We start from the raw sequence: 25841 nt of genomic DNA, 5'->3' as shown, positions 1-25841 counted from the left end.
CTAATTTATTTCCCTTTGGAATGCACTGGCCAATCCCTTTAAGTATGCTCTTGAAGCACTCCCATTTTTCCTCTGTGTTCTTTGTTCCCAGGGTTCTATCCCATTTGATATTTTCTAACAGAGAAATTGGCTCTTTTGAAATTCAGTGTCCTTATATTACCCTTGTGTTTCCTATTACTGTAATTAATACTGAAACTTATTGACCTAGGGTCACTGTTTCCTAAGTTGTCCCGTATTTCTATATCCGTGATCAGGTCTGTATTGGTCTCGCCTCTGCACCCCAGGTCTTCACAAAGGTGTTGGCCCCGGTCCTGGTGCTGTTACGGGAGCGGGGGATATCGGTCCTGGGAGTCCTCAATCAGGACTTGGGTCAGGGAGTCTGGTCCCTGGAGGAATCTCGATTGCCGATCAATGTCCTGGAGCTGAGAGCGATTCAGCTTTGCCTGGCGCACTGGACCGAACGTCTGGAGGGCATTCAATCGGACAATGCCATGGGCGTGGCTTATGTCAATCACCAAGGTGGCACCAAGAGTGCCCCTGCAGCCCTTGAAGTAGCAGGTATTCTACGTTGGGCAGAGCGCCATGTTCCAGCTCTCTCCGCTGTCCACATGCCAGGAGTGGAAAATTGGCAGGCGGGTTACCTCAGCCGCAGGCCTTAAATGCAGGGGTGTGGTCCCTGCATCCGGATGTGTTTCAGCAGTTGTGCCTTCGTTGGGGCACTCTGGACATGGATCTATTGGCGTTCCGCATCAACGGGAAGGTACAGAGGTTTGTGGCCCGCTTTCGGGACCCTCTGGCAGACGCACTGGTGGCCCCCTGGGGCCAGTACCAGCTGATGTATGCCTTTCCTCCTCTCAAGTTGCTGCCAAGACTCCTTCGCAGGATAGAGGCGAAAGGGATTCCAGTCATTCTTGTGGCCTCAGACTGGCCTTGCCGTGCTTGGTACGCCGACCTGGTCAGGCTTGTCGCAGACGCCCCATGGAGACTTCCTCTCAGGGAGGATCTGCTGTCTCAGGGGCCAATCTTCCATCCTGCTTTACAGTCGCTGGCTTTGACGGCTTGGCTGCTGAAAGCCAGGTGCTGAAGGACGGGATTGTCTGCTTCAGTGTTTTCCACTCTGCTAAAAGTGAGAAATGACTTCTAGGAAGATTTATCATTGTGTGTGGAAGTTGTACATTGCGTGGTGCGATTCCTTTGGGACCCACCCTTGTTCCTATTCGGTGGCTCGGATCTTACTTTCCTTCAATGGGAGTTGATGAAAAGTTGGCCTTGAGTACTATCAAGGGTCAGGTGTCGGCCTTGCCTATTTTCTTCCAGAGGCCATTGGCCACCCATTCCCTGGTGCGTAGCTTCTTCCAGGGGGTGCGACCTCCGCTAACTCCATGGGACCTTAATTTGGTGCTGTCGGTTCTCCAGAGGCCTTCCTTCTAGAATATTTGGGAGATTCTCCTGCTTACCTTGTCTCAGAAGGTAGCCTTCTTGGTGGCCATCACTTCTGCGCGCAGGGTGTCGAAACTGGCGTTGCTTTCCTGTCGTTCTCCCTACCTGGTAGTTCACAGGGATAAGGTGGTACTTCGGCCGGATCCGTCCTTCCTGCCGAAGGTAGTTTCCAGTTTTCACCTAAATGAGGACATTGTGTTACCCTCTTTGTGTCCTAAGTCTACATATCCTAAGGCATTTGCTATGCATACCCTGCATGTTGTTTGGGCGATTAAGGTATATTTGGTGTTTACTGAGTCTTTTCGAAAATCTGACTTTGTGCTCACGGATGGCCCTAAGAAAGGGCTGCCTGCATCTGCTGCGACTATATCCAGATAAATCAGACAGTGTGCATGGCTTATTCCATTAAGGGTCCGGTTCCTCCTTTCCCTGTCAAGGCTCAATCTACTCTGGCGCTTAGTGCTTCCTGGGCTTTTCGCCATCAGGCATCTGTGCTTCAGGTGTGCAAGGCGGCAACCTGGTCGTCGGTTCACACCATTACCAAATTTTAGAAGGTGGATGTGCTGGCATCTGTGGATTCTTCCTTTGGCCGCAAAGTTTTGCAGGCTGCTGTTTTAGAGGGCCTCTTGGCCTTCCTTGAGGGTGTTCCTGTTTGGTTTTTCAAGGTGGACCTCATCTTGTTCTGATGAGTCCTGTGTTGCCTGGTTGGGCATGTCGGCCTTGGGGACTGTTTTTTTTTTTTGTTCTGCTGTTCCAACCCCTCATTTGGGTACTGCTTTGGGACGTCCCTACTGATATGCATCAAAGGACTGCGCCTGTCAATGAACGATAGAGAGAACTGGATTTTTGACTTACCGTAAAATCCTTTTCTCTTAGGTTCATTGACGGATGCAGTACCCGCCCTCTATTTTTTTTGTGTAGCTTGGTGTGTTTTCTCTGACACTGCTTTGATACAAAACTGACATCCTATGCAGGAAGAGAGAGAGGGTATACCCCCAGGGACTGCCCATAGGCGTAGCCAGAAATTCTTTCTGCCTAGTGTCCTACTCCTGTAGGGGCAGTATAATCTTACTGCGTCCGTCAGTGAACCTAAGAGAAAAGGATTTTACGGTAAGTCAATCCAGGTTTCTCTATCGTTCATTGACGGACGCAGTTCTCTGATTCATATCAGTAGGGTTATACTGCCCCCTACAGGAGTATGACACTAGGCAGAAAAAAAGTTCTGGCTACGCCTATGGGCAGTACCGGAGGGTACATCCTCTCTCTTCCTGCATAGGCTGTCCGTTTTCAATTGCCTAGTCAGGAGTAAGGACCTAGTTCCTTGCTGGGATCTGTGGTCCTGGCATAAAAAGTATTTTTTTGTCTTTTTTTTTTTTCTTTTTTTTTTTTTTTTTTTTCTTTTTTTAGCTAGCCTTTGTTCTTGGGAATTTTTTCCTGTGAGATCTTCAAGGCTGGGCGACGGGCTGGATCCCTATAGCCAATGGTCACCCCAGTCTAGCCAGCGAGCGCGTGCAGGCCCTAGCTCCGCGCTGGGTCAGCCCCGACATAGTCCCACTGGACGTGGACTGGCCCTGCGAGTTAAACATCTCGCCAGAACGCACACGACAGAGTCTAGGCTTATGTCGCAGCGTTCCTATTTGGCCGATAGCCGCCCCCCCCCCCCCAACTTCTGTGGTGTGGGGTCTGGTCAGGAGATGGAGCCCGCCTGTGTTCCTGGTATGGTGAGTAAACGCCCCCCCCCCCCCTCTTCCCTGGTGGATTTTGGGGTGGACGCGGGCCCCCTCCCTTGGATGGTCAGACCATCTATCCTGTTGTAACCCCCCCCCCCCCCCCAGTGGCACCATGGGTTCTGTCATAGGCAAGAACATTCGCTAGGTTCAACATGAACGATGCTGAGAAGTTTGGCATGGTCACCTGCGCAAGGCTGACGCCGGCATGGTCGTGTGAGAGTGCTCACAGATGGGCCAAGGTCAGTATCAGCTGCTTTCCTCCTCTCGGGTTGCTGCCAAGAATCCTTTGCAGGATCGTGGCGGAAGGGATTTCGGTCATTCTCGTGGCTCCGGACTGGCCTCACCGGGCTTGGTACGCTGACCTGATCAGGCTTGTCGCTGACACTCCTTAGGGATTTCCTCTAAGGGAGGGTTTATTCTCTCCGGGGCCAATCTCCCGTCCGGCTCTACGGTCGCTGGCTTGCCGGCTTGACTGTTGAAAGCCGGGTGTTGAAGGACAGAGGATTGTCTGCTTCAGTGATTCCCACCTTGCGTAAAGCGTGGCAAGTGTCTTCTAGGATGATTTTTTTCATCATATGAGAAAGTTGTGTATTGTGTGGTGTCTCCTTGGGTTTCCCCTCGCTCTTACTTGGTGGCCGGATCTTGTCTTCCTTCAACGGGGAGTTGATCAAAAGTTGGCCTTGAGTACTGTCAAGGGTCAGGTTTCAGCTTTGGTATTTTTCTTCCAAAGGCCATTGGCCGCCCGTTCCCTGCTGCGTATCTTCTTCCAGGGGGTGCGAAGCTTGGTTCTTCCGGTGCGACCTCTATAACCAACTGGGGGCCTTGATTTGTCCTCCCTATATGTTGGTTCGTGGGTCCAGGTGGTACTTCGTCTGGATCCGTCCTTCCCACGGAAGGTGGTTTCTAGTGTTCACTTGCACGAGGACATTGTATTGCCATCTTGTGTCCTATGCCCCCTCATCCTAAGGAATGTGCGCTGCATACTCTGGTTAGAGTTCGGGCACTCGAGGTGTACTTGGCGACTACGGAGTCTTCCCGTAAGTCAGGTTCGCTCTCTATGCTCACGGATGGCCCAGGAACAGGGCTGCCTGCGTCTGCTGCAACTGTTTCCAGGTGGATCGGACAGTCAGTGGTGCAGGCTTTTTCAATTAAGGGTCAGGTCCTACCTTTCCCTTGTTCGGCCCTTTCTACTTGGGTGCCTAGTGCTTCCTGGGCTTTTCGCCATACAGGCATCTGTGCTTCAGGTTGCAAGTCGACTACCTGGTCATTTGTTCCACCTTTACCACGTTTTATAAGGCAGATGTGCTGGCATCTGCAGATGCCTCTTTTTGGCCGCAAGGCTTTTTGCTGGCTGCTGTTTGGAGGGCTTTGGCCTTCCTTGAGGGTGTTTACTGTTTGTTTCAGGTGGTCCTCATCTTTTGTTCTGATGAGTCCTAGGTTGCCTGGTCGGCTGTTTAGCCTTGGAGACTTGTTCTATTATGCTGCTCCCACCCCTCATTTTATGGCACTGCTTTACGACTTACCTACTGATATGAGTCAGAGAGAACTGCGTCCGTCAATAAACAATGGAGAAAATTGGATTTTTGACTTACCGTAAAATACTTTTAAGTTCATTGACGGACGCAGTACCCGCCCCTCTATTTTGAGTTGGGTTGGTGTTACTTTCTGCCACTGCTTTGCTACAAAACTGACATCCTATGCAGGAAGAGAGAGGGTGTACCCTCCGGGACTGCCCATAGGCATTGCCAGAACTTTTTTTTTCTGCCTAGTGTCCTACTCCTGTAGGGGGCAGTATAACCCTACTGATATGAATCAGAGAGAACTGTGTTTGTCAATGAACTTGAGAGAGGGATTTTACGGTAAGTCAGAAATCCATTTTTTTTCGTACGATTTTCAGATCACGTGTACGAGCCATTAGGAGCAACATTGCCACACTTTAGTATGTAGAAATCAGGTTTTGCAATAATCAAAAAGAAAAGCGTTTTAACCCATTGTTTTTTTGTTTTTTTGCAGCCACATTAAGGAAGAGACTAAAAAAGCAGATGTTAGGAAATTTGACAAGAAAAAAGGTTTGTTTTTTTTTTGTTTTTTTTAAATGAACACATTTATAACTGAATTGTAATCTTTTTTGTGATTTATTTTTTATTTTTTTTAATAGCTTGACTTTATTTACTTTTTATTTATTTTTTCAATATATAGAAACCTCCATTGATGCTAGGCTTCAAAGAATACATGCAGAAATAAAGTCATCTTTAAAGCTTGACCACCAGGTTTGTAGTGGAAGGTTTCAAATATGTTATAGGTTGTGATTTCTTTGTCCACTAAGTAATCCACTTTACAGACAACTTAAAGCAGCAAGTAAACTGCTAATGTTATGAGAAATACTGGGAAATGCTGAATTGTGTATTTCTGGTTCCAAGAGGGTTTAGGGTTGTAAGTGGATCTGAAGCTTTTTGTTTAGGAAAAATTATAAAACTTATAATCTTTATAAGCACTTGAGGACCAAGTCCTTCTGGCACTTTGTTTTACTAAAAAAATCACTTTTCTCATTCGTTTACTGACGTACACAGCTCCTGTTATTCTTGTCCATTTGGGTTTTACTGCCCCCTACAGGAGAACACCACTAGGCAGAAAAAAATTATGGCTACAACCATGGGCAGTCCCAGGGGGTATACTCCCGCTCTGCTATAGTAACTCCGCTCTGCTATAGTAACTCCGCTCTGCTATAGTAACTCCGTTTTTCTTTGCCTAGTCAGGAGTAAGGACCTAGTTCCTTGCTGGGATCTTTGGTCCTGGCAACATTTTTTGGATAGACAATTTTTTCCTCCTGGATTTTTCTTGTGAGGTCTATTATCAACTGCCAGACTGGACAATGGGCGGCGGCCGTACGATCAATTGTGTGTGTGTGTGTGGGGGGGGGGGTTCTGCCTGGTTCCTATATGCCTCATGGTGCCACCATTTTGTTGTAGTCTGTGTTTCTATACACTGCAGCTGTGTTTGTAGTTCGGCTATTTTCTTGTGGTTAACCAATACAAATAGCAGCGGAGCACTGTGGGTGGCGTTTTCGGCGGTGGGAGCCCCTCCTTATTCCCTGGTGCAAACTCCTGCATCATTTAGCTTCCCGATCGCCACGTGTGTAGTGCAGATTCTTCTGGTGGTTGCAGAGGCCTGTGTCAGCGGGTGGTTGAGTGTGGTGGGGTCCTCTCCCTCTCTGCTGAAGCTAGCTCTGTGCCATGTGCTTGGCGACCGGGTGGTGCTGCCAGCGCGGTGGGGGTTGTTCCTTAGCAGTGTATTACACTTTTTTTGTGGAGTGACTCATGGAGTCTTTGGAGTACGTTTCCCCACTTGATCCCCTCTCTGAGGCTGTGGGGCCCTCTGGGTCTCAACCATCCATCCATGCACTCAAGGCGGGCCTGGAGTCCCTTGCGTCCTGGGTGGAGGCAGCTTGCGTGTGCCGGGCTTGAGAAAAGCGCCCCTGCCTCATCGGTCTCCTCAAATCCTGAATCTGATTCGGCAGTCGTGGGTCACCCTGCTGTCTACGACCACGCGCCTGGGATCCTCTGATAGTGAGGATTATTCCTCCTCATCTGTGACCACGCACGAAAAGGGGTTGGTGGATGTGCTGATTGTATTTGTGCGTGAGACCCTAAAGATAAAGGCCGCAGCTGAAGCTGCGACGGAGGCGCAGGTACCTTTTGGCCCCCACAAGCCAACCAGAGCGACAAAGTTGTTTCCTTTAATTTGCCTATTTTGACAAAATTGTCGCTAAAGAGTGAGATGACCAGAGCGTCCCCGTGGGGTTCCTAAGCACTTTACTAGTTACACCTATGAGGAGTCCCTCCTTAAGATGTGGACTGTGCCACCGGTGGTGGACCCTCCGGTTTCCAGATTAAACAAGGCAACCTTGATTCCGGTGTAAGAGTCCCCGACCTTTAATGATCCAAACTAACCTGGTCTGGTAAGCCAAGAGCGGGCTCCTTAAGCATGAAGGTGTGTCCTCCCCAGTATCGGGGGTGAGGGGACGTCTTAGCTGGTTTCCGGACCCGTGGACTTCTCTCTGGTGCAAGATAAGTGGGTCCACAAAGTCATTTGGCCTGGCTACAAGATCGAGTTTCGCTCTTGTTCCCCGGCAAGGTTTTTTCCTTCCAACCTGCCCCTGTCCCCAGACCGGTTACAGGGTCTGTAGGGGGGCGGTACCAGACCGGTCTTCAAGGGGTGATTGTCCCGGTTCTGACTTAGGAATGTTTTCAAGTTTTTTACTCAAACCAGTTCACGATCCCCAGGAAGGAAGGAAGGCAAAGTGCGTCCAATCCTGGACCTTAAGTCGCTTAACTCCTTTGTGCGGGTACAAAAGTTCAAAATTGAGTCCATTCGAACGGTGGTGGCATCTCTGCATCAGGGGAATTTCCTCATCTCTATAGATATCTTCACATTCCAATATGTGCCAGTCACCAGCGTTTTCTCCGCTTTGCTGTGGGAGAGGAGGATTATCCGTTTGTGGCGTCACCTTTTGGTCTCGCCTTCCGCTCCTCGGGTCTTTACAACTGTCTTGGCTCCGGTGCTAGCCTTAATACGCCAACGGGGGATCGCGGTACTGGGCTACTTGGACGATCTCCTTCTGCAAGCAGAGTCTCCCTCTGCTCTGTTGGAGAACCTGGAGATCACAATATGAAGTTTGTGGAAGTTCGGCTGGATTCTGAATATTCATAAATCTGCCCTGGTTCCGTCCATGAAGCTGGGCTATTTGGGCCTGACTCTGTATTCGGCCGTAGCCAGAGTGCTCTTTCCTCTGGACGAACTTCAGAAATTGCAGGCTATAATTCGCCACCTGCTGTCCATCAAATGGTCATCCTTCCGGACTTGCATGCGGGTGCTGGGCCTGTTGGTATCTGCTGTACCTTCGAGGCGCTTCCTTTGCACAGCTCCGTACGAAGTCCCTGCAAAGGGAGATTCTGACCAAATGGGACAAGACTCTGCAGTCTCTGGACAATCAGATTCGGCAAACAAAGGAGTCCCTGATATGGTGGCTTCACTCTTCAGCTGGGAAAATCCTTCCTCCCTTTTGTATTGGACAGTGATCACCACGAGTGCCAGCCTGTCTGGCGGGGGAGGCGTCCTCGGCAAGCATTCTGCTAAGGGGATCTGGACGATGGAAGAGTCCAGACTACCGATCAATGTCCTGGAACTCCGAGCGATCAGCCTGTGTCTGAGTCATTGGACGGATCGTCTTCAGGGATGCCCAGTGAACATTCAATCCGACAATGCCACGGCCGTGGCTTATGTCAATCACCACGGGGGCACAGGAAATGCCCTGTCGGCTCTGGAGGTAGCTGGCATTCTAAGGTGGGCAGAATGATTCGTTCCAGCCCTCTCTGACATACACATTCCCGTGGTGGAAAATTGGCAGGTGAATTACCTCAGTTGGCAGGCGTTGGACCAAGGGGAGTGGTCCCTTCATCTGGAGGGTTTTCATCAGCTGTGTCTCCAGTGGGGCACCCCCCGAGGTGGATCTGTTGGTGTCACGGCTCGACAGAAAGGTGCAGAGGTTTATGGCTTGGTCAAGCAATCCTCTGGCAGACTCCACAGATGCACTGGACCGAGGCAGAAGGGATTTTGGTCATCTTAGTAGCACAGGACTGGCCTCGCTGGGCCTGGTACGTCGATCTAGTGCGGCTGGTCGCCGACATTCCTTGGAAGCTTCCTCTCAGGGAGGATCTGCTGTCCCAAGAGCCAATCTTCCATCCTACTTTACAGACTGTGGCTTTGATGGCTTGGCTGTTGAGTCGGGGATTCCTACATGGTTGAAACCTAGAAAATCTTCCTCTAGGAAGATCTATCATCGTACGTAGAAGACGTACATAGTGTGGTCTGAGTCTTTTGGGGTTCATCCTCGCTCCTTCTCTGTGGCTCATATCTTAACCTTCCTTCAACGGGGGGTTGAACAGAATTTGGCTTTGAGTACCATCAAGGGCCAGGTCTCTGTCATGGCGGTCTTTTTCCAACTACTTTTGGCCACACACTTCCTGGTGCGTACCTTTCTTTAGGGTGTCCGATATTTGGTCCCTGCAGTGCGGGCTCTGTTGCTGCCTTGGGATCCTAATTTGTTGCTTTCAGCTCTACAGAATCATTGCGTTAAAAATATTCGGGAGATTCCCTTGCTTACACTGTCCCAGAAGGCGACCTTTTGTGGTGGCTATCACTTCTGCGCACACTGTGTCGGAACAGGCAGTGTTATCCTGTCGCTCAACCTTATTTGGTGATTTACAAGGATAAGGTGATGCTTCAACCCTGTCCATCTTTCCTTCCTAAGGTGGTCTCTGACTTTCATTTAAATGAAGACGTTGTGTTGCCTTCTGTGTCCCAGGCCTAAACATCTGAAAGAAATTGCCCTAAATGCTTTGGATGTGGTCTAGGTAATTGGGGTGTACCTGGCAGCTACGGAGTCTTTCAGGAAGTCAGACTCTCTATTTGTGCTCACGGATGGACCTCGCAAAGAGTTGTTCATTTCCTCTGCAACCGTTTCCAGATGGATCAGACAGAGGGGTGGGGGGGGGATCTAGGTTCCTCCTTTCCTTGTCAAGGCGCACTCTACTAGGGCACTTAGTACCTCCTGGGCCTTCTGTCCTCAAGCGTCAGTGATGCAGGTTTGCAAGGCGGCCACTTGGTCGTTGGTGCACACTTTTACAAAGTTTTATACAGTGGATGTGTTGGCAACTGTGCATGTTTCCTTTGGCTGCAAGGTTTTGCAGGCTGATGTTTAAGAGGACTTGATCCTCTTTGAGGGTGTATTGTTTTTTTTTTCTGGTTGCCTCTAGTTGTTTTGGTTGAGACCCTGTCACCTGATTGGCTACTGTTTACCCTTTTTTGCTGTTTCCCAGCCCTCATGTTTGACACTGCTTTTGGATGTCTCAATGGTTAAAGCGGAGTTCCGGGCACAAAATCGATCTTTTTTTTTTTTTTTGTGCCCGTCCGCTAGTTCTCCTTCACCTGAAAAGGAATTGGATAGTTAGGGTTTTTTTTTTTTACTCACCTTGTAATTGAAGATCTAAAATACTCACCTCAGTGTACTTCCTCCCTCTGAGCCGCGGCTCCGCAGTCACTTCCTGTCTTGCGATGATTCCTGGGAGCTGAACGCCATCGCTCCCAGGAATCAATGCGACGGCACCGGCCCCGCTCGTCACTTCCGGGGCATGCCCAGAAGCTGTGGAGGAATGCGGCGCCGCACCGGAAGTGACGAGAGGGGCCAGTGCAGGCACATTCTGGGAGAAGAGGATGCGGAAGAAGACGCAGAAGAGGACCGCGCCGGCTTCAGCTGCCCACAAGAGAGATGGCAACGCTGTGGAAGAAATTTTATAAGTGAGTATTTCTTCTTGCAGGTAAGTGCGAACCGGGACAGATCAGAGGCTAGCCATTGTGGAATGTACTAGCCCTGACTGTCCCGGGGGTATGTTCACTGAAAAATGTTTTCTGTGCCCGGAACTCCGCTTTAAGGACAGGAGCTGTGTCTATCAATGAATGAAAGAGAAAATGTGCTTTTTGACTTACCGTAAAATCCATTTCTCTGATGTTTGATGGACACAGCACCCACACCCCTCTGTCGAGTTATAATTCTCCTGACACTGCTTGTAACAAAACTGAGTGACTATAGCAGAGAGAGGAAGTATACCCCCCCCCCCCCCCCCCACGAAACTGCCCATGGATGTACCCAGAATTCGTTGTATTTCTGCCTAATGTCCTACTCCTGTAGGGGGCAGTATAACCAAATGGTCAAGAATGAAAGAAGCTGTATCAGTCAACAAACATAAGAGAAATGGATTTTACGATAAGTCAAAAATCCCACTTTTACTTAGTAAGATCAGTTTTTTTATTTTTTTTTGTTAGAAAATTAGCAACAAATCTTTTTATATTTTTTTAGCAGTGACCCTAGACCATAAAATGGATTGTTGCAATTTTTTGTGTCACGTTATTTGCACAGCGTTTTTTCAAACGCAACTTTTTTAGAAGAAATACACTTTAATGAATTTCAATATATATATATATAGTAAAAGAAAATAAAGTGCAGCGCTATAAAATTACAAATAGTGCATAAAATCATTCACATTAAAATGTATAAAATGCACAATAAAAAGCATGTGGATCATAAAGTCCTTAAAAGCTGATTTCCAAAGTGAAAAACAGGAATATTTAAAACGACACTGCAAACGTGACTCCTCCACCACAGATAATACAGCCTCTCACCTCCTGTATTCGACCACTATGGGTCACAACACTTTGTATCAGTAAGCCAGAGGCAGCCAGAAGATCTGTATATCCAGGATCCAACAGGTTCACAGAAACTCATGTATGGCAATCCGGAAAAGGTAAATAAAACGATCTAATGCTCTCCGCTTAATTAAGGACATTTATTAAAGTAAAAAATAAAGCATCACTCACAAGCAAGGCACTGTCACAGTGCCAGATGAAAGCGAAAGTGCAGACATGTGTTCCAGGATCTCAGAGAGCTGCGGGTGACATCAGACTCCTTCCCCCGGATGCATTACGTCAATAAGCATGACTTCCTCAGCAGGGGTAAGGAGGGAGACTGCACCCGCTCATTATAAAGGCGTCTCATAGCAACCAGAAGCCAGGTCATTACAAAACAGGAAGTGAAGGGGAATGGAAATCCTCCACCCCCTTCAACCAAGGACCAGCCCAACTTCCTGTAGACACAGGAAATAAGAATAACAGAGCTGAACAGCAGTGGTCAGAGGAAATAAACAATACGGATTAACCCCTGAAGCTCCGCTGCAGCTCACCATCAGTGACTAAATAAATTATGGCAATATAATTGGAAATGCCCGAACAATTCACTGCCTAACATAGACAGTCGAGCAAAATATTAAATATTAAAATAAATATCCAATTTAAAACCAATATAAAATCGGAATATGACAACAACCGCAGCTCTCCGATTGGAACATCATGCAGATTAAAAACATATACATATAAAACCTGCGCATAGAGAAATACATATATGTATAAATATAAATATAAAACATACAATATGCATGACCTACATGATACATGCAATAAAATTCCAAAAGAAAAACTGAATAATAAATAAAACAGATCTATTAACTATTAGAGATAAAACAATTCAAATCAAAATCGGCATTTAAACCTCCTGGTGACAGCACATGGGTCCGATAAATCCAGAAGGATTCTCTGCGACTCAATTGTCGCACGAAATTCCCACCCCTCCAATGATGGGCTGTTTTTTCAATGCCCCAAAATTTTAAACTGGTAGGGTTGCAATTGTGGTGTTTCTTAAAGTGTCTCGGCACGCTATGATTAGTCTTTCCTTTCCTGATCTTACTCATATGCTCACCTATGCATACATGGAGCGGTCTAGTAGTTCTACCCACGTATTGCAACCCACACCCACACTGGAGCATATAAACTACACCCCGTGTGGTGCAGGTGACAAAATCTTTTATTACGTGGGTCTCATGAGTGGCAGTAGCAATAAACTCCTTTCTCCTTTTTAGATTTGCGTTAGAAGTCTTGCAAGCGGCACATCTGCCTCAAGCGTAAAACCCCTTTAAATCTGGGAACAACCTGTTCTCAGCTCTAGACGGGGGGTCAACAACCCCAGGTGCTAAGCGATCCCTGAGAGTCGGAGCCCTCCTATAGATGAACTTAGGTCGTTCTGGAAGGGCGGGGCCTAAAATACGATCGCTTTTTAATATGGGCCAATGTTTAGCTACAATGCCCTCAAACTTTTTAAACTGGACATTATAGTCCAGAACCAGACTGAATTCATTATTGGCAGGTGTCCTTTGTGTTCCAGCAAGAACTACCTCCCTATTCACTGAGCTGACCTTCACTATTTCATTATCAATAAGTGCCGGATCATAACCCTTCTCAAGAAACCTCTTAGCAAGTACTTGCGACTGAGACCGGAAATCCTCTTCCGAGGAGCAGTTGCGCTTAATGCGCATGAATTGCCCTCTCGGGATATTACATAGCCACAGATGGTGATGGCAGCTGTTCTTAGGTATGTAGGAGTTCCGGTCCGTCGGCTTGAAATAGGTGCGAGTTTTTAGGGCTCCATTTTCCTTAAATATCTCCAGATCCAAAAACACGATTTTTGAGTCGCTAACATTCCATGTTAACTTAATGTTTTTGGTATTGGCATCAAGCCTCTGCATAAAACATTCCAAACTGGACATATCACCCTTCCATACCAAGACCAGATCGTCTATATAACGACGATAGCAGCTTAACTGGGGGGGACGGTTAGCAAAAATGGCTTCCTCCTCCCAGTGTGACATAAAGATATTAGCCACACTGGGAGCAAACCGTGCCCCCATAGCTACTCCCTTTGTCTGTAAGAAATACCTCTGGTCATACCAGAAGTAATTTTTCAGCAGGCAGAAGTCGAGACACTCCAGCAGGAATTTACAATGCCTAGAAGGTAATTCAGACTTGGATAGGGCCCATTTCACAGAGGTCAGGGCATCCTCGTGATTAATGATAGTATATAGTGACCCCACATCTGCGGTCACTAATATACTATCCGAAATGTCAGGTAAGTCAGACAACACTTGTATCGCATGCTTAGTGTCTTTTAAGTATGCAGTGGTGCCAACTACTATCGGTTGGAGGAAACAGTCGATGTACTGACCAAGTCTGGCCGTCACAGACTCAATGCCATTAACGATCGGGCGTTTTTGGATCTGGAGATATTTAAGGAAAATGGAGCCCTAAAAACTCGCACCTATTTCAAGCCGACGGACCGGAACTCCTACATACCTAAGAACAGCTGCCATCACCATCTTTGGCTATGTAATATCCCGAGAGGGCAATTCATGCGCATTAAGCGCAACTGCTCCTCGGAAGAGGATTTCCGGTCTCAGTCGCAAGTACTTGCTAAGAGGTTTCTTGAGAAGGGTTATGATCCGGCACTTATTGATAATGAAATAGTGAAGGTCAGCTCAGTGAATAGGGAGGTAGTTCTTGCTGGAACGCAAAGGACACCTGCCAATAATGAATTCAGTCTGGTTCTGGACTATAATGTCCAGTTTAAAAAGTTTGAGGGCATTGTAGCTAAACATTGGCCCATATTAAAAAGCGATCGTATTTTAGGCCCCGCCCTTCCAGAACGACCTAAGTTCATCTATAGGAGGGCTCCGACTCTCAGGGATCGCTTAGCACCTGGGGTTGTTGACCCCCCGTCTAGAGCTGAGAACAGGTTGTTCCCAGATTTAAAGGGGTTTTACGCTTGTGGCAGATGTGCCGCTTGCAAGACTTCTAAAGCAAATCTAAAAAGGAGAAAGGAGTTTATTGCTACTGCCACTCATGAGACCCACGTAATAAAAGATTTTGTCACCTGCACCACACGGGGTGTAGTTTATATGCTCCAGTGTGGGTGTGGGTAGAACTACTAGACCGCTCCATGTACGCATAGGTGAGCATATGAGTAAGATCAGGAAAGGAAAGACTAATCATAGCGTGCCGAGACACTTTAAGAAACACCACAATTGCAACCCTACCAGTTTAAAATTTTGGGGCATTGAAAAAACAGCCCATCATTGGAGGGGTGGGAATTTCGTGCGACAATTGAGTCGCAGAGAATCCTTCTGGATTTATCGGACCCATGTGCTGTCACCAGGAGGTTTAAATGCCGATTTTGATTTGAATTGTTTTATCTCTAATAGTTAATAGATCTGTTTTATTTATTATTCAGTTTTTCTTTTGGAATTTTATTGCATGTATCATGTAGGTCATGCATATTGTATGTTTTATATTTATATTTATACATATATGTATTTCTCTATGCGCAGGTTTTATATGTATATGTTTTTAATCTGCATGATGTTCCAATCGGAGAGCTGCGGTTGTTGTCATATTCCGATTTTATATTGGTTTTAAATTGGATATTTATTTTAATATTTAATATTTTGCTCGACTGTCTGTTAGGCAGTGAATTATTCGGGCATTTCCAATTATATTGCCATAATTTATTTAGTCACTGATGGTGAGCTGCAGCGGAGCTTCAGGGGTTAATCCGTGTTGTTTATTTCCTCTGACCACTGCTGTTCAGCTCTGTTATTCTTATTTCCTGTGTCTACAGGAAGTTGGGCTGGTCCTTGGTTGAAGGGGGTGGAGGATTTCCATTCCCCTTCACTTCCTGTTTTGTAATGACCTGGCTTCTGGTTGCTATGAGACGCCTTTATAATGAGCGGGTGCAGTCTCCCTCCTTACCCCTGCTGAGGAAGTCATGCTTATTGACGTAATGCATACGGGGGAAGGAGTCTGATGTCACCCGCAGCTCTCTGAGATCCTGGAACACATGTCTGCACTTTCGCTTTCATCTGGCACTGTGACAGTGCCTTGCTTGTGAGTGATGCTTTATTTTTTACTTTAATAAATGTCCTTAATTAAGCGGAGAGCATTAGATCGTTTTATTTATCTTTTCCGGATTGCCATACATGAGTTTCTGTGAACCCGTTGGATCCTGGATATACAGATCTTCTGGCTGCCTCTGGCTTACTGATACAAAGTGTTGTGACCCCTAGTGGTCGAATACAGGAGGTGAGAGGCTGTATTATCTGTGGTGGAGGAGTCACGTTTGCAGTGTCGTTTTAAATATTCCTGTTTTTCACTTTGGAAATCAGCTTTTAGGGACTTTATGATTTATGATCCACATGCTTTTTATTGTGCATTTTATACATTTTAATGTGAATGATTTTATGCACTATTTGTAATTTTATAGCGCTGCACTTTATTTTCTTTTACTGCATATTATAGGTTTTGGTAGGTTTGACCTATCCTGGTGTACAGCTGCTTACCCATCCATTTGATTTTAAGCGCTGAATTTTTATTTTTATAATATATATATATATATATAACCCAATTGTTTGGTAAAATATATAAGATGATACGCAGAGTAAATAGAAACCTAACGTCATGCTTTAAAAGTGCGCACGCTTTCGGAATAGAGAGAAACTACGAAACTTAAAAAAATCTCCACAGACGCTTTAAGGATTTTTTACAGGTTCCTGTTTAGAGTTAAGGGACGTCTAGTGCTAGAATTATAGCTTTCACGCGAACCTTTGCGGCGATACTTAACATATGGAGCGAACACCATATGCGTATGCTTCTGCGTGCAAGTAGGAAGGGATGGGGGTGCTTAAAATTTTTATTTTCATTTCACTTACTGTCCTTTTTTTTTTTTTTTCTGATAACTTTTATTCCTATTACAAGGTAGGGCTGCACGATTATTGGAAAAAAAGTACATTGCAATATTTTTTTTTCTACGATATATATTGCGATATTAAGAGGAAATCGTTGAAGTATTGCAGCAGCGCAGCCTTCGGATTGTAATTGCAGATTGCGCCATACAGCCAGGGCAGGCCAGGGTTAATGTTGTAGGGATTGACAGTGACAGTCAGTGTGGATTAGGCACAGTCGGGACTCACAGTGGTGGCAGGAGGTAGAAGAACACAGCCTGACTTGACATCTGTCCAGTCCCACACGTTCAGTCTGCCGCCCTGCAGCTAGTTCTCTTGACCGGCACAGCGAACCAATCACGCCATGAGTAGCTGCACAGCGAACCAATCAGGTGTGCAGGCACGCGTGATTGGTTAGCTGTGCAGCTGCTCATGGCGCGCTGCTCACCGCTCAGTCAGGAGAACTAGGCTAGCTGCAGGCAGACTGAACGTGTGGGACGGATGTCGGGCTGTGTTCTGCTACAACCACAGAGTCCTCCCCAGTCCCGACTTCTCCCTGCCTAATGCCTATGCCTTACTATCGTATCTTTGGCGATGTGACTATCGCCCACAGCCCGATAGTTGATATCACATCGACTATCGTTCAGCCCTATTACAAGGACAGTAAAGATCCCTTGTAATAGAAATAAGGGATGACAGACCCTCTTTATGGAGAGATCTGGGGTCTATTGGACCCCAAATTTCTCCTCTACCTTTAAAAGCAAAAGTTTAAAACAAAAAAAAAAAGAAAATTAACCTTTTGCTTTAAAGGGAAAAAAAATTGTTTACGTCCACCCTAAACCTGTAGTGATCTCATGGTGTCCCTCTGGCCCTCTTAGATCATAGAGTTGATTTAGAGACGATCTGGTCCGTTCACCCCTATGTTCAGCTGCATGAACCGTTGGATTGTTTTCTGGGCTCGCTGGTAAAAACAGTAAGCCCAAGAAACACTGGCGGGTGGGGGGGGGGGGGGGGGGAGACAACCTGAAAGCAATCCAGGGGACTAGTTATCTGCTTTGACCATTTTCACAAGAGAGACCATCACCGGCTGGACAAAAATAAAAAAAAAACTGGGGATTTAGCTACAGTATAACTCCGGTAAACCACTTGCAAGCCGCAGTATGTATGTGTGTGTGTGTGTATATATATATATACAGTGGGTATGGAAAGTATTCAGACCCCCTTAAATTTTTCACTCTTTGTTATATTGCAGCCATTTGCTAAAATCATTTAAGTTCATTCTTCTTCCTCATGAATGTACACATAGCTCCCCATACTGACAGAAAAACACAGAATTGTTGACATTGTTGCAGATTTATTAAAAAAGAAAAACTGAAATATCACATGGTCCTAAGTATTCAGACCCTTTGCTCAGTATTTAGTAGAAGCCCCCTTTTGATCTAATACAGCCAGGAGTCTTTTTGGGAAAGATGCAACAAGTCTTTCACGCCTGGATTTGGGGATCCTCTGCCATTCCTCCTTGCAGATCCTCTCCAGTTCTGTCAGGTTGGATGGTAAATGTTGGTGGACAGCCATTTTTAGGTCTCTCCAGAGATGCTCAATTGGGTTTAAGTCAGGGCTCTGGCTGGGCCATTCAAGAACAGTCACGGAGTTGTTGTGAAGCCACTCCTTCGTTATGTTAGCTGTGTGCTTAGGGTCGTTGTCTTGTTGGAAGGTAAACCTTCGGCCCAGTCTGAGGTCCAGAGCACTCTGGAGAAGGTTTTTGTCCAGGATATCCCTGTACTTGGCCGCATTCATCTTTCCCTCGATTGCAACCAGTCGTCCTGTCCCTGCAGCTGAAAAACACCCCCACAGCATGATGCTGCCACCACCATGCTTCACTGTTGGGACTGTATTGGACAGGTGATGAGCAGTGCCTGGTTTTCTCCACACATACCGCTTAGAATTAAGGCCAAAAAGTTTTATTTTGGTCTCATCAGACCAGAGAATCTTATTTCTCACCATCTTGAAGTCCTTCAGGTGTTTTTTTTAGCAAACTCCATGCGGGCTTTCATGTGTCTTACACTGAGGAGAGGCTTCCGTCGGGCCACTCTGCCATAAAGCCCCGACTGGTGGAGGGCTGCAGTGATGGTTGACTTTCTACAACTTTCTCCCATCTCCTGACTGCATCTCTGGAGCTCAGCCACAGTGATCTTTGGGTTCTTCTTTACCTCTCTCACCAAGGCTCTTCTCCCCCGATAGCTCAGTTTGGCCGGACGGCCAGCTCTAGGAAGGGTTCTGGTCGTCCCAAACGTCTTCCATTTGAGGATTATGGAGGCCACTGTGCTCTTAGGAACCTTAAGTGCAGCAGAAATCTTTTTGTAACCTTGGCCAGATCTGTGCCTTGCCACAATTCTGTCTCTGAGCTCTTCAGGCAGTTCCCTTGACCTCATGATTCTCATTTGCTCTGACATGCATTGTGATATGGAAGGTCTTATATAGACAGGTGTGTGGCTTTCCTAATCAAGTCCAATCAGTATAATCAAACACAGCTGGACTCAAATGAAGGTGTAGAACCATCTCAAGGATGATCAGAAGAAATGGAAAGCACCTGAGTTAAATATGAGTGTCACAGCAAAGGGTCTGAATACTTAGGACCATGTGATATTTCAGTTTTTCTTTTTTAATAAATCTGCAACAATGTCAACAATTCTGTGTTTTTCTGTCAGTATGGGGTGCTGTGTGTACATTCATGAGGAAGAAGAATGAACTTAAATGATTTTAGCAAATGGCTGCAATATAACAGAGTGAAAAATTTAAGGGGGTCTGAATACTTTCCGTACCCACTGTATATATATATATATATATATATATATATATATATATATATATATATATATATATATATATATATATATATATATATAAATATTAGTACACTCACATTTATGTAAATATTTTATATCTTCATGTAACACCAAAAAAAATTACACTTTGCTACAATGTAAAGTAGTGAGTGTACAGCTTGTATAACAGTGTAGATTTTCTGTCCCCTTAAAATAACTCAACACACAGCCATGGTGGCTCAGGCTGTGGCGGATTGGACGAAGGTGCTTAGACGCACTCTCGTGGCTGATTCTGCCCCCCCTTCTACATTGGAGATGGTGGACCAGATTTATCAAGGGGTTATATGTGCGATGCGGCTTTGAATGAGGCCCCATTGGCTGCGCGCCTGTCTAGTGTCGCCGTGAATAACCGTTGTCTGATATGGTTAAAAAACGGTGGCTGACATTCCCTATGCGGGGTCTCGCCTTTTTGGGGAATCCCTGGACGAACTGGTTAAAGGGGTCACTGGGGGCAAGAGCACTCTGCTGCCCCAGAATCCTAAGGGTAAGTTTTTCCGCCGTAAGCGGGGCCCTTCCTTCAAACCAAATCAGGGGTCCTTTTGTGCCTTCAAGGCACAGAACAAGGGGAAACCTTTCAAGGGCCAAAGTGGCCAGAGAAAGCCCTGGGCGGGCAAACCAAAAACCGCCCAGACTTGTGCGGCGACCCAGTCCGCCTCTGCCTGAAGGGGCGCCCTCACCCGTTTTAGGGGTGGGGGGACGTTTGCGCGGTTTCCTCCAACCTTGGCTGCTCCGAATCCTGGACAGGTGGGTTCAGGAAATCATTTGATCAGGATACAAGATCGAATTCCTTTCCCGGCCGGCGGACAGATTCTTTCCCTCAAATCTTCATTTGACCCCAGGGCGGTTACAAGACCTGCATCAGGCGGTGCAGGATCTCCTCACCCAGGGGGTAATCGTCCTGTTGCCTCATCGGGACAGATTTCGGGGGTTTTACTCGAATTTGTTCACTGTGCCCAGAAAGGAGGGCAAGGTGCGTACGATTCTGGACTTAAAAGCTCTGAACCGCTTTGTGCACGTTCGAAAGTTCCGCATGGAATCGCTCCGCTCGGTGGTAGCCTCCCTGTGTCCAGGAGAATTCCTGGCCTCTATCGACGTGAAGGATGCGTATCTACACATCCCCATTTTTGAGGGTCATCAGCGGTACCTCCGTTTCGCTATCGCGGAGGACCATTATCAGTTTGTGGCGTTACCTTTCGGTCTCGCTTCGGCTCCAAGGGTGTTTACCAAAGTGCTGGCTCCTGTTCTGGGCCTGTTGAGGGCACAGGGCATTGCGGTCTTGGGATATCTGGACGATCTCCTGTTAAGATCGAGTGCCAGTCAGAGCCTGCTGCGCGATCTGTCCACTACAGTTCAGACGCTCCAGGAGTTCGGATGGACCATCAACGTTCAGAAGTCGACCTTGTCTCCTTCGGTTCGTCTCCCATATTTGGGAATGGTTCTGGACTCTGCTCAAGCAAAGGTGTTTCTGCCAGAGGACAAGCTCCAAACCCTGCAGATCGAGGTCAGGTCCCTCAGGGACAACGAATCCTCGTCACTCAGGACCTGCATGCGGTCCCTGGGATTGATGGTGTTGGCCTTCGAAGCGATACCATTTGCACAGTTTCACACGCGGTCTCTCCAAGCGAAGGTCCTGGCCAGATGGGACAGACTGCCTCAGTCCTTGGACCTGAGAGTGTCTGTGAGTCGCCCAACCAGATTGGATCTTTTGTGGTGGCTCCAGTCCCCAGCGGTGGCGGAAGGAAAATCCTTCCGGCCCTTGCTGTGGAATGTGATTACCACGGATGCCAGCCTGTCAGGGCACTTGGTCGGTGGAGGAATCCTCCCTCCCCATAAACATATTGGAATTAAGAGCGATCAGGCTGTGCCTGCTCCAATGGTCGGATCATCTTCAGGGCCACCCTGTACGGGTGCAGACGGACAATGCCACCGCGGTGGCTTACATCAATAACCAAGGGGGCACCAGGAGTGCCCGGGCGGCCCAGGAAGTGACCGGAATTCTGACTTGGGCCGAGACTCATGTCCCGGCGATCTCGGCAGTTCACATTCCAGGTGTGGAGAATTGGCAGGCCTATTATCTGAGCCGCCAGACACTGGACCAGGGGGAGCGGTCCTTGCACCCAGAGGCGTTTCACCTGCTGTGTGCGAAATGGGGATCCCCAGATGTGGATCTGTTCGTGTCCCGACTGAACAACAAGGTGGCAAGAAAGCGCGATCCTCGGGCAGACGCTTCAGATGCGTTGGGGGTGCCTTGGCATCAGTATCGTCTATATGCCTTTCCTCAGATTCAGCTGTTGTCCAGGTTCCTTCGCAGGTTGGCCTCGGAACCTCGGACATCGTTCACCTGGCCCCCGAGCCTCCTTGGCGGCTGCCAATGCGAGAAGATCTACTGTCTCAGGGACCGATCTTCCATCCTGTTTTCCAGTCGCTGGCTTTAACGGCATGGCTGTTTAAAGCCAGGTCCTGAGAGACAGGGGTCTCTCTTCAAAGGTCATTCCTACCTTAATGAAGGCTAGAAAGGCCTCGTCTGGTAAGATTTATTACCGTACATGGAAAGCTTATTTTGCCTGGTGTGAGTCCAGGGGCTTCTCTCCTTGTTCATACTCGGTGGCAAGCGTGTTGGCTTTCCTTCTGTCTGGTGTGGACCAGTGCCTTGCGTTGGCCACGATTAAGGGCCAGGTATCAGCTCTGGCTATCTTTTTCCAGCGCCCTGTGGAATCTGATTCCTTGATTTGCACCTTCATTCAAGGTGTGCGTCACTTGGCCCCTCCTCAGAGGGAGCCCTTGAACTTGGTTCTGTCCGTGTTGCAACGTTCCCTGTTTGAAAACATCAGGGACATCTCGTTGACTCTGCTGTCTAAAAAGGTTGCCTTTCTTGTGGCGATCACTTCTGCTCGCAGGGTGTCGGAGTTGACGGCTTTGTCTTGCCGCTCCCCTTACCTGGTGGTTCATAGGGATAAGGTGGTCTTGCGACCTAACCGTCCTTTCTCCCTAAGGTGGTTTCTGATTTTCACCTTAATGAGGACACTGTTTTGCCTTCGCTCTGTGTGGATCCTAAGGAGGTTTCTTTGCATTCCTTGGACGTTGTCAGGGCGTTAAGGGTTTACCTGTCGACTGAATCCTTTCGGAAATCGGACTCTTTGTCCTTCCTGAGGGACCTCGGAAGGGTATGGCTGCGTCTGCGGCGACCATTTCAAAATGGATCAGACAGACAATTGTACAGGCCTATTCGTTGAAGGAACGGGTTCCGCCCTTCCCTGTCAAAGTGCACTCTACCAGAGCGGTGAGTGCGTCATGGGCCTTCCGGCATCAGGCTTCGGTGGCCCAGGTGTGTAAGTCTGCGACTTGGTCGTCAGTACACACTTTTTCCAAATTCTACAAAATTGATGTTCTGGCATCAGCGGATGCCTCCTTTGGCCGCAAAGTTCTCTGTGCGGCAGTACTGTAAGGGGACCTTGGTTTTATTGCGGGTCCCTGGCTGTTGGGGTTGTTTATCCCCTTGGTTATTTGCTTTCCTGAGTTGTTGCTCCTGTTGAGCTTTTTTGTTACCCAGAGGATCACTTTTCGGTTCACGTAAGGTTCTTTTCTCTGTTGTGGGTACTGCGTTGCCTTTCTGACGGTTGCGTTTCCTACCCCTCATGTCTACACTGCTTTGGGACATCCCCATTAGTGAAGACTGTATGAGTGGGCGGTGACTGTCGGAGGACGTAAGAGAAAACTGAATTTTTGTAAAATCTTACCGTAAAATTCCTTTCTCGGAGTCCTCCGACAGTCGCCGCCCCCGCCCCTCTATTGGGGTTCTTATACACTTAACTGCTTGCTACCAAACTGAGTTGGGATGGCTGATTGCAGGGGGGTATTGGACCAGTGGGACAGCCCCCATAGGTGTGTCTATGTAAATGCTTTGTTTTTTAACAAGTCTTATGTCTAGTTACTCCAGTGGAGATGAAGTCAATACCCCATTAGTGAAGACTGTATGAGTGGGCGGCGACTGTCGGAGGACTCAGAGAAAGGAATTTTACGGTAAGATTTTACAAAAATTGTTTTGTTTTTTTCCAGATCCTCAGAGTTCTTTGCCATCAGATGCCATGTTGAACTCCCAGTGACCAGTATGAAAGCGTTAGAGCAATAACACCAAATTTAACACACCTGCTCCCCATTCACACCTGAGACCTTGTAACACTAACGAGTCACATGACACTGAGGAGGTAAAATGGCTAATTGGGCCCAATTTGGACATTTTCCCTTAGGAGTGTACTCACTTTTGTTGCCAGTGGTTTAGACAATAATGGCTGTTTTGAGTTATTTTGAGGGGAAAGCAAATTTACACTGTTATACAAGCTGTACACTCACTACTTTACATTGTAGCAAAGTGCCATTTCTTCAGTGTTGTCACATGAAAAGATATAATAAAATGTTTACAAAAATGTGAGGGGTGTACTCACTTTTCTCTGTCGCTCATTGACAGACGTAGTCCTCCTTGATATCAATTTGGATTATACTGCCCTCTTCAGGAGTAGGACTAGACAGGAAAGAAAACGTTCTGGCCACACCCTAGGGGCAGTCCCAGAGGGTATATCCTCTCACTTCCTGATACAGCAAATCAGTTTTTTTCTGTCTAGTTAGGAGTAAGGACCTAGATAGCCTTGCTAGGATCTTCGGTCCTGGCAGGATTTTTTTCTTAGAAAGATTTTTTTTTTAGACAGCTTTTTTCTCCAGTGTTCCTGTGAGATCTTCAAGCAAGCACGCTGGAACTCGGCGACGGGCTGGATGTTGAGATCCAGTGGTCACCCCAGTTCAGCCTACGAGCGCGTGCAGGCCATAGCTCTGCGCTGTATTGGTCGACAGCCCCACCCACCCCGGTGGAGAGGGGTTCTGTCAGGAGTTGGTGCCCGCCTGGTTCCGGTATGGTGAGTAGAATGTTCCCCCTCTCCCCCTGTCGGGTTTGTTGGTGGACGCGGGCCCCTCTCTGGGATGGTCGGACACTCAGTTTCTGGGTCCCCCCTCTATCCTATAACAGGTCACAGATCCCCCAATTTGAGTGTGATTTTTTTGTGAATAGAAACCAGGAGGCTTGGTTTGGGAGCTGACTATCTAAAGTCATTGTAAGACTGTAAGGGTGACTGAAGTCAGTGGCAGTACTAAAAGGCATTACTATTGAAGTAAAAGGTTTCCTACCTGTCAGAGTGTGTACACAGGCCGATGCCTATGCCCGAGTTACTGCAGTCCAGATCGCCATTCCTCCAGCAACCGGTCACTTCCACGGGCTGCACAGCCTCCCGATGGCCCACGGATCGCATGCGGCCCGCCAGGGTCCTGTACCGCCGGCCAGGCTTATCACCATTCATGGTGAAGTTTGTGGGGCCGAGGCACTCGCGCAGGCCGCCAGGCCGAATACATACATCCCGCAGGCCGCTGCTAGCCGCCGCTATCCCTACACAGGCCGCCGCCTTTGTCTTGCAGATGGCACGAGGCCGCCATATTGGTGTAGCCTCGTGTCTCCAGCATGGGGGCGGCCATGTTTGAGGTGACCAAACACCTCGAGGAGCTATGGGGAGGCGCCGGAAGGCGTGTAAAGGGGCGGAGCCGCCTCCTTTCACCCGGGAAAGCAAGCCAAAGACTTCCTGTCTGTAATAGACAGTGCTGGAACAGGTTGTATTGAAACTTCTAAGCATCAAGTGGTGAGCCTTGGGGTCTCTCTCTCTCTCTCTCTCTCTGTAGGGGTCCTAAGCAGGTAACACTGAGGGGCGCTGTGGCGCTGGGGGTCTAAAGGAAAAAAAAAATTATTTTTTTTTTTGCAAATTATTTTTTTCCGGCAAGTGTCTGGAATAATCATGGACCCTGCCACACAGGTACTCCCACCTGATCCCCTTGAGGTGGCCGCAGGACCCTCCAGTTCACAGAATATTGATGCATTTACAGCAGTTTTGGAGTCTTTGGTATCCCGGGTGGAGATGGCCTGTCAGGGACGGGGGTCAAGAAAGCGACCCCCGCCTACCCCTATTTCATCTGATACTTCAGATTCTGAGATGGTCATTGCAGCTGCAGGTTCCTCTGCAGGGGCTGTTGTCTCAGGTAAAGTTCCCTCAGATAGTGAGGGGGACGGTTCTACCTCTGCCATAGCACAAGAAGAAGCATTGGTGGACGCACTAGTTGTGTCGATCCGGGAAACCTTAAGGCTTGAGGTTTTACCGGCAGAGGTAACCGAGATGGAAACTCCCTTTGGTACTAGTAAACCTACCAAGACGGCGAAGGTTTTTCCCTTACCCAAATGTTTTGGTAATAAAATTAAAGAGGAATGGGATCATCCAAAACGTACCCTTACTGTTTCCAAGCGCATTGCTAGACGCTATCCGTTTTGAGGAATCCCTCATTAAGAAATGGACGGTACCACCAGTGGTGGATCCACCTATTTCCAGACTGAATAAAGCCACTGTTATCCCGTTGGAGGACGCTCCGTCCTTTAAGGATCCGGTGGATCGGAAGATGGAAGCGGAGTCCCGCACTATTTTTTCCCTGATAGGGTCAGCCTTTAGACCAGTGATTGTCATTGGTTTCGTTTCACAAACATTAAC

General features: G+C 47.6%; 1 protein-coding gene across 1 annotated transcript in view; it reads left to right on the top strand.

Annotated features, from left to right (window-relative positions):
* PSIP1 (PC4 and SRSF1 interacting protein 1) overlaps positions 1 to 25841 on the top strand; it is a 346309-nt gene that overhangs the window by 242610 nt on the left and 77858 nt on the right. Inside the window, exons 12-13 of the mRNA XM_082273564.1 lie at positions 5184 to 5239; positions 5370 to 5440. Of these exons, the coding sequence (XP_082129690.1) occupies positions 5184 to 5239; positions 5370 to 5440 (127 nt within the window). The remainder of the gene's footprint in view (positions 1 to 5183; positions 5240 to 5369; positions 5441 to 25841) is intronic.

This window comes from Pelophylax lessonae (genome assembly GCF_965119305.1).
Source record: "Pelophylax lessonae genome assembly, chromosome: 1".
Classification (NCBI taxonomy): Eukaryota; Metazoa; Chordata; class Amphibia; order Anura; family Ranidae; genus Pelophylax; species Pelophylax lessonae.
Note: the sequence above shows the minus strand (reverse complement) of the source record. Positions and strands in the feature narration are given on the sequence as shown.